The following is a 12,555-nucleotide window of genomic DNA, read 5'->3' as shown; positions in this document are numbered from 1 at the left end:
ATAGCAATAAAATGCAACTTAATTATTCCTGTATCAGAATGAAAATCCAATAATGTAATATACAGTTAATGTAACAGTCGCAATTTTCCATTTTTCTGCAGAATCACTATACTTCAAGTACATTTTGCTGCACTTCCACAAAGAGTATAGCATTTTCAATGCAGGATTTTATATAACAAATTCTTTTTATATTTTTGTGGGGCCTCTTTTCCTTAAGTGAAGGATCTGAGTATAGGACACTTATTCCGACACTGAGTGTCCGCGGGTAAGTTGAACCTGAACACTACATTGATTCAACAAATCTTTAAACGTGCCCATAACTGCGAAAAATCCCATGAACCGTGATAAGCTTTTTCAAGGCAAGCAGCTGCGAATATGCAGATAAGCTCTTACACAGAAACACACACACACACACACTCACACACACACACACACACGAGGCTGCCTGCCTGTGTCTCAGGCAGACATATCTCTTCACACTGCATGTGTACATACTGCAGAGGATTTGATTTGAAATCAAGATGTTTCAACATAGCTCTAAGCATATAGTCTCACTTCACATGACATGTATTCGGTAAAGTGATGAAAGGTGACACAAGCAAAGATATGCAGGTAAACATATGAGGAGGGAAAAGACTGTAGATTAATAGATTTAGGACTAACCTAACTGTTGGGCTATAACATGTGTATTCCACCACTCACACTTGAGTCCAAGATCATTATCAGAATGTTTTTTTTGATTGTTTTATTTATATATGGTCTATGGGTTTTGGCAAAATAGCAAAGATTAGAATATTTGCTCTGAGGTATGAGGACCTCCAAGGGTTCATCCATGCAGGAGTCCCTTATGTGAGAGACCATTTCCCCGGTCCCCCCAGACCTGCGGGGACCCCAAAAGGCCCCAGGTCCACTGCTCTTCATTTAGGTGGAAGACTATGTGAACCCCTAGGCTAATGACTTCTCCAAGAGCTAACCGAAGCCAGGGGTCGGCCAACCTGGAGTCCAATCAATGTGACCAGATTGGATGTGTTGGTTAAAGCTGCCCTGCCCTATAGAGAACACACACCAGTTTGAAGTTGGCTGTTCTCAAGAAGCACCGCCTGATGTGGACCATGCCTCGCACAAAAGAGCTCTCAGAAGACCTACGATCAAGAATTGTCGACTCGCATGGAGCTGGAAAGGGTTACAAAAGAATCTCTAAAAAGCCTCGATGTTCATGTGTCCACAGCAGGACAGACTGTCTACAAATGGAGAAAGTTCAGCACTGTTGCTACTCTCCTTAGGCGTGGTCGTCCTGTAAAGACGACTGCAAGAGCACAGCGCAGAATGCTCAATGAGGTTGAAGGAGAATCCCAGAATGTCAGCCAAAGACGAAAAATGAATTCCCAAGTTTATCAAGACATTTTGCAGGAAAACTTAAGGCCACAGAGGATGGTTGATGCAGCAGGACCACGACCCCAAAGCATAGGAGTAAATCAACAGCAGAATGGCTTCAACAGAAGAAAACACGCCTTCTGGAGGGGCCCAGTCAGAGTCCTGACCTCAGCCCGATTGAGATGCTGTGGCATGATCTCCAGAGAGCGATTCACACCAGACACCCCAAGAGTATTGCTGCACTGAAACAGTTTTGTAAAGAGGAATGGTCCAAAATTCCTCCTGACCGTTGTGCAGGACTGATGTGCAACTGCAGAAAAACGTTTAGTTGAGGTTTTTGCCTCCAAAGGAGGGTCAACCAGTTATTAAATCCAAAGGTTCACACACTTTTACCACCCTGCACTGTGAATGTTTACATGTTGTGTTCAATAAAAAACATGACAACACATCATTTGTGTGCGGTATTAGTTTAAGCAGACTGAAGATCAGAACACATGTTGTGACCAATTTATGCAGAAATCCGAGTAATCCCAACGGGTTCACATACTTTTTCTCGCAACCGTGCGCATCCACTCACCTGATTCCCAAAAACTCCAATGGAGCAGGCGGTGGAAACCTCTCCCGCGCCGAACCAGACCGACGCCAGGCGCGACGGCATCCCGAGAATGAAGACCTGGGCCACGGAGCTCGCGAACTGCCCGAGCATGGTGACCCAGAACAGGTCGGGCCGGGCACTGGCCACCTTGATCCACGTCCCGGCGCAGTTGAGCGCGTTGGCCAGCAGCGCCGTGACGCGCAGCCCCTTCCTATCCAGCAGCCAGGTGACCGGGAAGATGAGGGGGATGTAGGTGAGCATGAAGACCATGGACAGCCAGTCCACGGCGAAGGCGTCCACGCTGTAGAACTTCACGGCGATGTTGCTGATGATGCCGTACTGGATCCACTGGTACGCGTTGCTCAGCGAGTAGGCGCTGAACAGGAGCACGATCACCCAGCGCCGCCGGTACAGGCGCGTCGGGGCCGCGGCGCCGCCGTCCCCGTGTGGGATGCCGCTGCACTCCGTCCGGTCCTCTCGCGGTCCCGTCCCGCCCAGGCCCGGACCGGGCTCCCTCGCGTCCCGTGGCGAGGCCCGCGCACGGTCGCCCATTTGTTTCTGCTTCAGTTAAGCGCACCTGGAAGGATGGAAGAAGTCGCCCGGCACCTCGGTAGCCTCCTTAAGAGTGTTCAAGAGGGGGGGAAGAAGCGCACAGACCACGGGCATGAAAATTACTAAAGTGCAAATGAAAAGTGAAAAAAAAACCAAACATCTATCACAATTCGTTCCCAGGGGAAAGGGTCAAATCATTAGTTCCCTTCCCTTGCAACATCACTGAGTGACTCCAGACTGCTCTGCTCTCCAGAAGTTCATTCAATACTTGAGCAGCCTGAACAATCCCCTTTTTACAGCCACTTGGTGGAAGCTCACACGACTTCTACTCCACCCAGCTGCAGTGATAAGAAATGACAGCGAGCCAATAATAGATAGCCCCAATAATAGATTAAATGTGGATTACATGCCAAATCAGAAAAAAAAGGGAATTCCTAACACCTCTGCCCCCCATTTGATTTGAAACTATAGACGCGATTTTGGTAGTTTGATTCATTCTGAATTGCACATGAAGTTGGGAAGACAATTGTTTAGGAATAGCACGCCAATGAGCATTTTACCTCAAGAGACATACAGTCAATTTTTACCATCTTATCGACCGTTGGAAATTCTGTGGAATGACCTGCTGTCGAAGCTCTGCATGGAAGATCAGAGGTACATGTAGGTGTCTGGCCAATCAGGTTGTACCGGCACTCGCCACTAGGTGGCAGCTTTGTACCAGAAATACTGGTCAGGCAAATGTAACAAACCACAAGTGACATGTTTTTTCACCTTTGTAGGAAAAAAAATTCCAATCTATAAAAAAAAAAAAGAAACTAACAATTTATTTAGGGAAATACAAAATGGGATTTTTTGTGATAGCTTATATGCATATATAATTTCATATACAAAAGTATAAAAAAGACAAACATAATTGGTAGTGACAATATGATAACAGAAAATAAAGTACTATGTAAACAGTCCATATATATGTGCATGACGCCTGCGCCAAAACATGTGAATAAAAGAAAAAAGGGGGGGGGGGGGGGGGGGGTGGATCAATCGCTCTGCCATCAAACGTATGTAAGAAGAAAAATGACCAGAATAACTATCGGGTTATTTTGCAGTAAAATGCTTCTGACTACTCTGTCTGTAGCTATAACTAGTTGCGTTAGTTTTCCGATTGCTCATGCATTCCAGCAGTTGCCTTTTTATACTTTGGGAAAAATATCTATTATGTCAACCCATTTCCCTCCAAACTGCCGTTGTCCAGATGAATTTCTGTAAAAAAAAATCCCATGATTCCCAGAATGCATCTTAACAAAGCCAAAACAAGGAAATAATCCTAGGCATAAAGACAGAAAAGTATTGCAACCCCTCAGTCAATGAAGACCTCTATTTGTAGCCTGATCACACGTTACAGTAAAACCGTTGTTGGAACAAAAAGTCATTGAAATGCTGTACCACACAATGTAAGCTGCTGCAATATACTGAATCAATTCCCTTTAGGCTAAAATGAAGAACTGATAAAGTACAAACCTACGCTAAAGCAAACAAGCTGGATGTGACGAGTGTAAGATAATGTGCTGTGTGTTTTTGTATTACTTCATACTGATGCTGGCCGGAGCTCTGACGACCAAAGGGAGAACTACATGGGAGAGCGGGGGAGAGATGTCAAAAGTTTCATTTAACCGCCACAACAGTGTCCAATCATACTGGATCCACATCTTGTGCCGTAACGCTCTGTGTCTTTTGGGCTTCAGGGGGCTTTGCTGGTTCTCCTCCGTGGCCGAGGCCCAGAGCTAAGTGCTGCTAGTTGGCTGCTCCTTCTCTACTGTCAACAGCGGGAACCCCCCTTGCGCTCTCACTTGTCGTCCAGCTGCTGCAGCAGGGGGTTCGCCTCGCCCTCGGGGGTTCTGACACTGTCGGTCCTGACGATGCACGTGGGGCGATGGCGGTTGAGCATGAGGATCAGCTGCTGTCGCTCCAGCCTCAGCTCCTCGATCTGCGCTTTAAGGTCAGAGTTTAACATCTCTAGTCGCTCCGATTCCTGTCAGAGGATGGAGGGAAGCGGGAGACTGAAATTTAGGTAGGAATGTTTTTTTCGGCAAATGAATGTGTGAGAATGTGAAATAATTACAAGGTGATCATCTTGGCAGAGTGTGTCTCACCTTCTGTAGATAATCTGTCCTCTCTTTCTTTTTGTTTCGACATCGCGCTGCAGCCACTTTGTTTTTCTCTCGCCTTCGTGTCCTCCGGTCTTCTTCTTCGCCTCTCTAAAGAGCAGCGCAGGGGGGAAAAACTGGGTGTTAAGGTGTGATGGACCTGCTGCACAGCGGGAGACTCTCCAAGTCTGGGAGTTAAAGAATCTTCCTGCAGTGAGGTGACCACTGCACCCCCAGTTCCATTACCAATATGCAAAATGAATGTTGAAATAAATGAAGAACGACCCGTTTACCTGCTAACTCTATTCTTGTCCTCCAACAGCGACTCTTGTCCAGCCGCATCTCACTACCAACCGTGACATGCTTCAGAGTTTGAACACGAGTTCAGTGAAGTGGACAGGATAAAATATGAAAAAACGCACTGAATACTGAATGAATTAGAGTCCACAAAATTAGATCTAAGAATAATGTTTGAGCTGCATCTATGTAATGTGAAAATCACTGTAGCTATGCACATGATACACAGTTGTGCTCAGGGTGCAACACAGACCTCTGCAAGGTTTACCCATAAATGCTAGATAGATGCATACTTTTCACATATCCATGTTACAATTTAACCATATCAGGAATACACATTAACCCTCCTAACATTAAGCCTAGAAAATCTTATACAAACAAAGTCATATGTCCTGCGTGATCAGGTTGTAAAATGAATCGTGAGATGAAATATTTTACAGGCCTTTACAACAGAGCTGTAAGATAAGGAACACCTCATGCACAATGCTACTATAGCAGCCGACTTGGTCGGTCATTTTTACACCTCGCCATTTGACCCGTTCTTTATGAAAACTCCAAAACTCAAACTAGAGTCAAAGCCGAGAGTTCAATAGCTCAACAGAGCGAGCGATCACTGGACCCTCAAGGTGGAGAGACGGTAACAACAAGCCCCTCTTATGTCCACTAGGTGGTCCTGTTGATTAAAATATGTCACAACACTCTTATACCTGTTTGTATCATAAAAGGGACAGCTCACCTATCTTCACACTCCAAGTCATGAGATACATTTGAAATGCTGTTTTGGGATATTTACACCTGTTGCTTTAGCTGTGGCAACATCCCCTTAAAAAAAAAACCCACAAACGTATTCCAAGGGTAAATTGTTAGAAAAACCTAGAATGAGCAGGTTTGAGTAAAACAAACAACTCAAAATACACTTTTCACATGTGCCAGACGTCTAAGAGCGAACAATGTGCCCTGTATTACTGTACCTCCGTCTTGATGACTAGGGGCCTTTTCCCCAGACTGTCCAGGAAGTGCAGGGGTGAAAGCATCGTCCCAAACTCCCGGAGCTCGCCGAATTTGAACTCGTCAGTCAGCGTGGTGGCCGAGATCCCAGCCAGCGGGCCCAGGCTGGGCAGGGAGCCCGCTGTCACAGAGGGATCTGGGATTTGTCCTGGCATCGCGTCAGGCTCGGCCGTGACCACAGCTAGCAGGCAGAGGGAGAAAGTGGGAGACGGACTCAGACGACGAGCTAAGCCAGATCAATGCAAGCGCACGAAGAACTCTGTCCGCTCCGCCCGTTATAAAACGTACATTCTTTATTGTATGAGGGGTTGGAAACAGACATTTTCCGTTAACAAGTCGGCGAAAAATAGAAGTACTGTATTTGACCTGCCTCGAGGCGGCATTTTCCCAAGGGGGAGGAATTTCCTTACAGTGCTGAATTGCCAGTCTGTAATGTCGGATGCTGAAGCTGCTCTCATCGGGCTCTTTTATTATTCTACCTATTTTTTTCTGGAATTAATATACTACCATTTACAAGAGTTTATCTAATGTATTACCCAAAAGCCAAAACAGAGGTGAACATCAGCGTGACGAACAAATCCATCTGAATTCCAAGGGGGAGCTAAAGCTGACCATTGCCAAGAAATACCCAACAATTGCGATTTTCCTCCATAATGGAGGAGGAGTGGAATAAGGCTGCCAAAATACAGCATAATGTGGTAAAGCTTGAACCCAAATATAACCGGTTGTCTTTTGTTTATCCAAATGGGAGGAATAAACGACATCGTACAATAAGAGGTGACATTGTCTTCATGTAGTGTTTTTGTGCCGGACAGATTTCCGACGATTCACACCGTCTAATGCTGGCAGGTGTGTTCAAACTGCTTAATGCAAACTTTTAGTTTTCAACATATCTGAAGGGCAGTGAGGGAGGTGTATGAGCAGAACCGGCCAACGCCACAGGGAATTACAGCAACAGCTCAGCAGATAACTCGGCCACACGAAGAGGCCAAAAGAACTACTACATGAGGTCAGCTACTCAAAGACATTGAGCCCAAGTCTGACAGAAACAATGTGCCATCACCTGTGAAGGCAGCTGAGGGGGAAAGACATTACTGATGTGTGTCGAACCGCTCGGCATGAGGCACGTACTTAGACAGGAGAGGCGTGAGTATCGCACGTGGGAATAACTTACCATCGTTACACTTCCCCCGAAACTACAAGTCAAAATGACAAAGAGGAAACGTGCGGACCACGCTGCTGTCACATGAGTTGCCAGGAGAAACATTTGTTTTGAAACAGGGTGCCAAAAAAAACCTAACTTCCCTGGTACAACAGAGGCACATTTGCAAATGAGCTGCACAGCTGAAGAGAAGAGTTGTTGGTTTGACCAAAGCGAATGTATGAACATGAATACAGGTCTGAAGCATTTCCATCACATGAAGGACTGTCACTGCACACACACACACACACACACACACACACACACAGCGGATCAGTGACTTCCACTTGGATCTGTCAGTCCTCAGTGTGGGGGACTGAAACAGTGAGAGGACATTATCTCACCATGGTAATTCGTTTATTATAACCTCCCTGAAGCCAGTCAGGGATCCATTCACTTACACTGAGTTGATTACATGTATCAATCTGTATCAGTTGTTTTTCACTTGCTCTTCACGAGAAAGCCCCCGTTTTTACGCACACGACTCGGCAGCGGTTCCTGGATGCGCGCAGGCCACGGTTCAACCCACGGGGCTGTGGCGTGGCGGGTCCCTGCTGCCGGAGCCTCCGGTCAACTCGAAAGCGGAAGTTTTTCTCCAGTGCGGCAACAGTTTTTACCTTACGTAACTTTTGCCTTCCCACCAGAGACGCGGCGCCAAAGGCGTCGGGCTCCGGAGCGGCGCGTCCAACAAACCCCCCCCCGCGCAGCAGCACAACGCGCACGGCAGACTGGAACAGACTACACCAGGACATCGTGTCCCGACCCTGGGCACGACGAGGTGCCCGGCCAAGAGGCGCAGGCAGACGAGAGAAAGACAGGAGGAGAGGGAGACAACGGCGATCCACCTCTGCGCTCTTCGCGAGGGGTTCGTGTACCGACCTGACTTCGAGCCCGGGTGCAACAGATGTCCTCTCTTCTGGTCGGCCGCGGGTCGAGAGTAGATTTTAAAAAGTGGGAACCGTTGCATCAGCCCGACTTTTAAACGTGACCCGAACTCCGGGAGGATTTGGGAATGCGGAAATTGGTCGGTGCCAGACGCGCGTAAGCGAGCAGGGATGTGAGAAGAAGTAGATCGTGGGGGCAGACGTGGGGAAGTGTGCGCCGCTCCTCCCATAAAGAGGCACCGAGTGTGGCTGCAGACTGCTGCAGCGGCAGAATGTGGCCCACATGGAGGCCTGCAGCAGCCCGGGGAACAAAGAGCAAACTCTCAGCTCTCAAATACACACAAGGCCTCTGTCAATGCAAAACACTGAAACGAGTTCACGCCTCCACCTTACCTCTGTGCTCTGTGCTGTACACCTTCTGTGAGTTCATGTGAAGTATAACCGTTTAATGGAATGCGATGGAACAATACACAACATGCAATTTTCATTACTCCATCTTGCTAAAAAAGAAAATCCCACATTTCTCAGAGACACATCGCAGGACGCCAGCACCACTTCTGACTGTAGATTTATTAAGTATTCAGCAGCATAGATAAGCAATCAATGCTCATTTGACTTTTCTTTTTCACTTTTAACAAATAAATTAAAAATCTGAAAGGTAAAAAAATAAACCATAAGTCACATCTCGACAAGATAGTATACAGTATTATAGCACTGGATGTTTTCATGGAAAACTTTCGACATTTCAACGATGAGCTCAAATCACAGTTGATGACACTGAGGTATGCGGGTCCTTACCATGGATGAGTATATATGGATACGACGTTTACAGCAATCGATACACCGTTGACACCAAAAACACAAAACCATACTGTAACATTAAATTCCACGTTACATCTCGGATCTAGGAACAGATCCGGTATATATGAGCTTTGAAAATTATTTGGAATTTCTCGGCATGCGTTTTTAAAACCGAAACGTACTTCAGTCCGCCCCCTGTTCCAATAGAAGCCATGCTCTTAGCTACATCACTGTGTCGGCTATGTTTCTGGACAAGGTTTAGAGGTTTACACATTTTCCTGAATGTGCTCCTTGAAGTGTTACAGCATACTGTGGCATGTGTTGTTCACTTCACTTCAAAGTCAGGAACCTGCAAACAGAAACGCCAGAGAGAGATCAGAGAGGTCGTCTTGCACATTTATAAGGCCAGCAGGGTTGGAGAGTTGAGGATATCAACAGATTCAGATTTGGCCCCTCCGCCTTTATGGCTGTCCAGTCCCTCCGGGACAGAGTCCAGCTCGGGACATGCGAACGTGAACACGGACAGGTAGCTGCTGCAGGTGGGCGTGGAGGTCACCGTGGGCGTGCTGAGAGGCTCCAGGTCGCTCGAGACAGACTTGTACAGGGTCTCCCAGTCCGAGAGCCCGAGGGAGCTGCTGAGATCTATGTCTGGCACGGAGCGAGCCGTCTCCATGGGAGCTTTCTCCTCCAGACTGGGCAACATACCGTCCAGCAGCCCCTCCTTCATGTCCAGGGAGGGCTCAAGGTCACAGATGTTGATTTCGGCACTGGCACACAGCAAGATGTTGGAGTTCCCAGAGATGGCGGTGGACGGATCGCTGGGGATGTCCATGTCCTGGAGCGAAGGGGCTTCCTGGGTGCCGTCCTCTGGGAGCCTGGCCTCGTCCGGACTGGGCGGTAGCTCCAAGGATCCCGTCGGCTCCTGGAAAATAGCCTCCATCTCTTCTGACATCTGGCACACTGGCTTGTGTGTTGCAAGGATAAATTCAAGGCGCTCTTTCTCTTTGAGGAGGTTGGCTATTTCCGTCTCCAGGGCTGCTTTCTCCTCCTCCAGCTTGTCTGTCTCCTTTCAGATAGAGACACATCCGGAATCATCCACATGGGGGGGGGGGGGGGGGGGGGGACACAGGCACACAACAGTAGGTGCAAATGACAGCTGAGGTAAATGCATCACTGTTTACTTACAGCTTGCAGTGTGTCGGTGAGTTCCCTCCGTCGGTTGCGACACTTTGCTGCAGCCATTTTATTCCTCTCCCTCCGCACCCTCTTTTTCTCTTCCTCCTCTGGAGAGAGCTGGGACAGAGAATGAATAATTCAGTCATTACCTCGAAAGGATCCAGCCATTTCATCCCCTCATCCACAACATCCGTTGCCAATTTCACCCTCGACAAAAATGGCAAAAGCATGTTTCGCTGCAATGCGTCTAAATATAGACCATTGTTGCAGACTTGCTGTGACCTGAATATAAATCGACTGCCTGAAGAAGGCACACAGCCCAGCGCCCGGCACCAGTCGAGCGTGCACAGCAGCACTGTGCACACAAGGAATTCTGAATGGCATACTGTATATACATTTTTCACACTGTTCACTGTTCTGTCCAATAACAGGGGGGGGGGGGTCTCATCTGAGCCGACCTACCTGCTCCGCTTTTCCCTTCCTGGCAGCATTCTTTCCCTTATTCCCGCCTGCCTTGGGTGATGTGCGGCGAGAGCTCTGCGGCTCATTGGCTCGTTTGCTGCCCGGAGACGGGGAGACAGATGTGATGATCGTAGGCTGGACCATCCACTGGAAATCTGGGGTGGAGGAAATTGCAGTGACTGTTGGCACAAACGGGGTGTCCTGAACGCTCATACCTCGGCAGACCTCCTGAAAAGAAATGGAAATAATCCACAATGAGGAATACAACAGATTTTTTCCTTCTTCTTCTTTTCGTATTCCTCCTGCTGTTAAGTGGTTTAAAGAGAATCGTGTTATGAGGACAGTCATGAGTAAAAACAAACTACCAATCACATATGTTGGTGAGTCTAAAACAGAGGGTCTGTCTGCATGTGTTTTATTTCCCTGAAATATACCAGACCAGAAATAGCTTCCCACCAGATCAATAGATCTGACTTTATCATTGTGTCTGACGTCAGCACTGACGCAGGGATGCTGTGGAGTCTCCTGAATGGATTTGTTTTTCTCAATGAACCGCTGCATCGACACGCACACTGTCGGTCCCAGGACGTCGGGATCACAACAAGACGTCCCGCTGAGCAATCTGGGTCACGTTTCCACCCGCGTTCATCTGCGCTGCTACCAAATACATATATATCTATATTTTGAAGAGAAAAAGAATTGACGTTAAAAAAAAAATAAGCGCACCAAGTTAATTCAAATCGTATCAATCAGCTCCAGTCCCCCCCCCCCCTCCCTCTCCCCCCTCTCCCCCCCCCCCCCCCCCCCCAACATTACCGCCACGAAGATGAAAAGCATGAGGGGAGTCACACCGTGGGTCACATTAAGAAAAAAAAAGAAAAGAAAAAAAGGTTGTTAAGTGTGTGTGTGTGTGTGTGTAAACGGCTGCCCCCCCCCAACCCTGCATGTTGAATATATGTGATCAACAAAAGCCCTTCATACCTTTGCATCGCTCTCTGAGGAGGAGGAGGAGGAGGAGGAGGAGGATGGAGAGCTCGCCTCCTCTGGCGTCTTCTGGCACCGCGTCCCGCCTGGAGAGTCGGTCGGCTCCGTGTCGGGCGTCAGGTCGATGTGATACATCGCGAGGAGGAGGAGGAGAGTGAAGAGGCCCCGTCAACGACAGATGTGACTGCGGCCGGGCGCGGGTCTCTCCTCCAGGTATATACCTGGCAACTGGACGACTAGAATGAAAGCCCCTCCTTTTTATGCTCCGCTAGAATTTTATGAATGAACCGAGACTGTACCATTCGCCGGGGGGGGGGGGGCTCACAGTCACGCAGGTTTACATTTTTGGGGGTAAAAGGGCTTTATTTTGACATTTATTCTCTTGGAGGTTTAATGACAGTTTTATTTCCTTAGACGTGGTCACGACTTCTTTTCCCCATGAAAGACAACCGGGCATGTTTCCACCCCCCCTTTCAAAAAAATATCGTCTCCTTATGAATGCAATGTGAGTTGAGAAACGTGGGTCTATTTATAAATACATATGGAACCATTTCCTTTGGCGATGGAAACTTGGATGCTCTGGTGCGTTGATTTGATCAAGGGGAAACGATGACAGGTGATTGTGGGAACATGGTCAATATGAATGAAATAAATAAGTAAATACAAATAATAACAATAACATAAAGGCTGATTTCATGGCGAGGTCCATTTTGCCAAGACTATTTCTACTACAGTACATTGACAAATAATTTCATATGAAAGCCACTTAAATCACCAGCCTCCACAATTAAAAAGCCCCTCCTTGTGAAAGGCCACATGAAACAATAAGCTGCTTTATAAAAAATAGAAAACAGTCCGACAGACATCTCTAGGTATAAGCTCAGCTCTTTTCCGCTGCCTTTTCCAACGATCAGAATCGAGGGCTGTTGGCAGACGCAATAATGAAATGCTGCTGAAATGTTTACTTGGGAGGAGGAGGTGGTGGTGATGGAGAGCAGAGGTTCCACATGTGGGGGCGGGATACGTCACTGGCATGACCCGGAACTGGGGGAGAAGGATGAGAAGGATGAGGAGGAG

General features: G+C 47.6%; 3 protein-coding genes across 4 annotated transcripts in view; all 3 read right to left on the bottom strand.

Annotated features, from left to right (window-relative positions):
- flvcr2a (FLVCR heme transporter 2a) overlaps positions 1 to 3,188 on the bottom strand; it is a 19,507-nt gene extending 16,319 nt beyond the window's left edge. The window contains exon 1 of the mRNA XM_035611329.2: positions 1,952 to 3,188. Coding sequence (XP_035467222.2) covers positions 1,952 to 2,521 — 570 coding nt within the window. The 5' untranslated portion in view covers positions 2,522 to 3,188. The remainder of the gene's footprint in view (positions 1 to 1,951) is intronic.
- Positions 3,189 to 3,326: 138 nt separating this feature from the next.
- On the bottom strand, positions 3,327 to 8,278 carry jdp2a (Jun dimerization protein 2a). Its single transcript, XM_035611338.2, has 4 exons — positions 8,051 to 8,278; positions 5,934 to 6,151; positions 4,672 to 4,776; positions 3,327 to 4,550 (listed from the first exon to the last, which is right to left on the bottom strand). Exons 1-4 carry the CDS (start codon positions 8,136 to 8,138, stop codon positions 4,365 to 4,367), a joined length of 597 nt encoding a protein of 198 aa, XP_035467231.1. The 5' UTR covers positions 8,139 to 8,278; the 3' UTR covers positions 3,327 to 4,364.
- Positions 8,279 to 8,607: 329 nt separating this feature from the next.
- Positions 8,608 to 11,747, bottom strand: fosaa (v-fos FBJ murine osteosarcoma viral oncogene homolog Aa). 2 transcript variants are annotated; one of them, XM_035611332.2, is made up of 4 exons: positions 11,476 to 11,747; positions 10,495 to 10,722; positions 10,042 to 10,149; positions 8,608 to 9,922 (listed from the first exon to the last, which is right to left on the bottom strand). In XM_035611332.2, the coding sequence occupies exons 1-4, from the start codon at positions 11,611 to 11,613 to the stop codon at positions 9,254 to 9,256; spliced, it is 1,143 nt and encodes a 380-aa protein (XP_035467225.1). In that variant the 5' UTR covers positions 11,614 to 11,747; the 3' UTR covers positions 8,608 to 9,253. The 2 variants fall into 2 exon arrangements, with proteins under 2 accessions (XP_035467225.1, XP_035467224.1); XM_035611331.2 differs by lacking the exon at positions 11,476 to 11,747 and having other exon boundaries at positions 10,495 to 11,229.
- Positions 11,748 to 12,555: the final 808 nt, after the last annotated feature.

Source organism: Scophthalmus maximus, chromosome 15, assembly GCF_022379125.1.
Source record: "Scophthalmus maximus strain ysfricsl-2021 chromosome 15, ASM2237912v1, whole genome shotgun sequence".
Taxonomy (NCBI): Eukaryota; Metazoa; Chordata; class Actinopteri; order Pleuronectiformes; family Scophthalmidae; genus Scophthalmus; species Scophthalmus maximus.
Note: the sequence above shows the minus strand (reverse complement) of the source record. Positions and strands in the feature narration are given on the sequence as shown.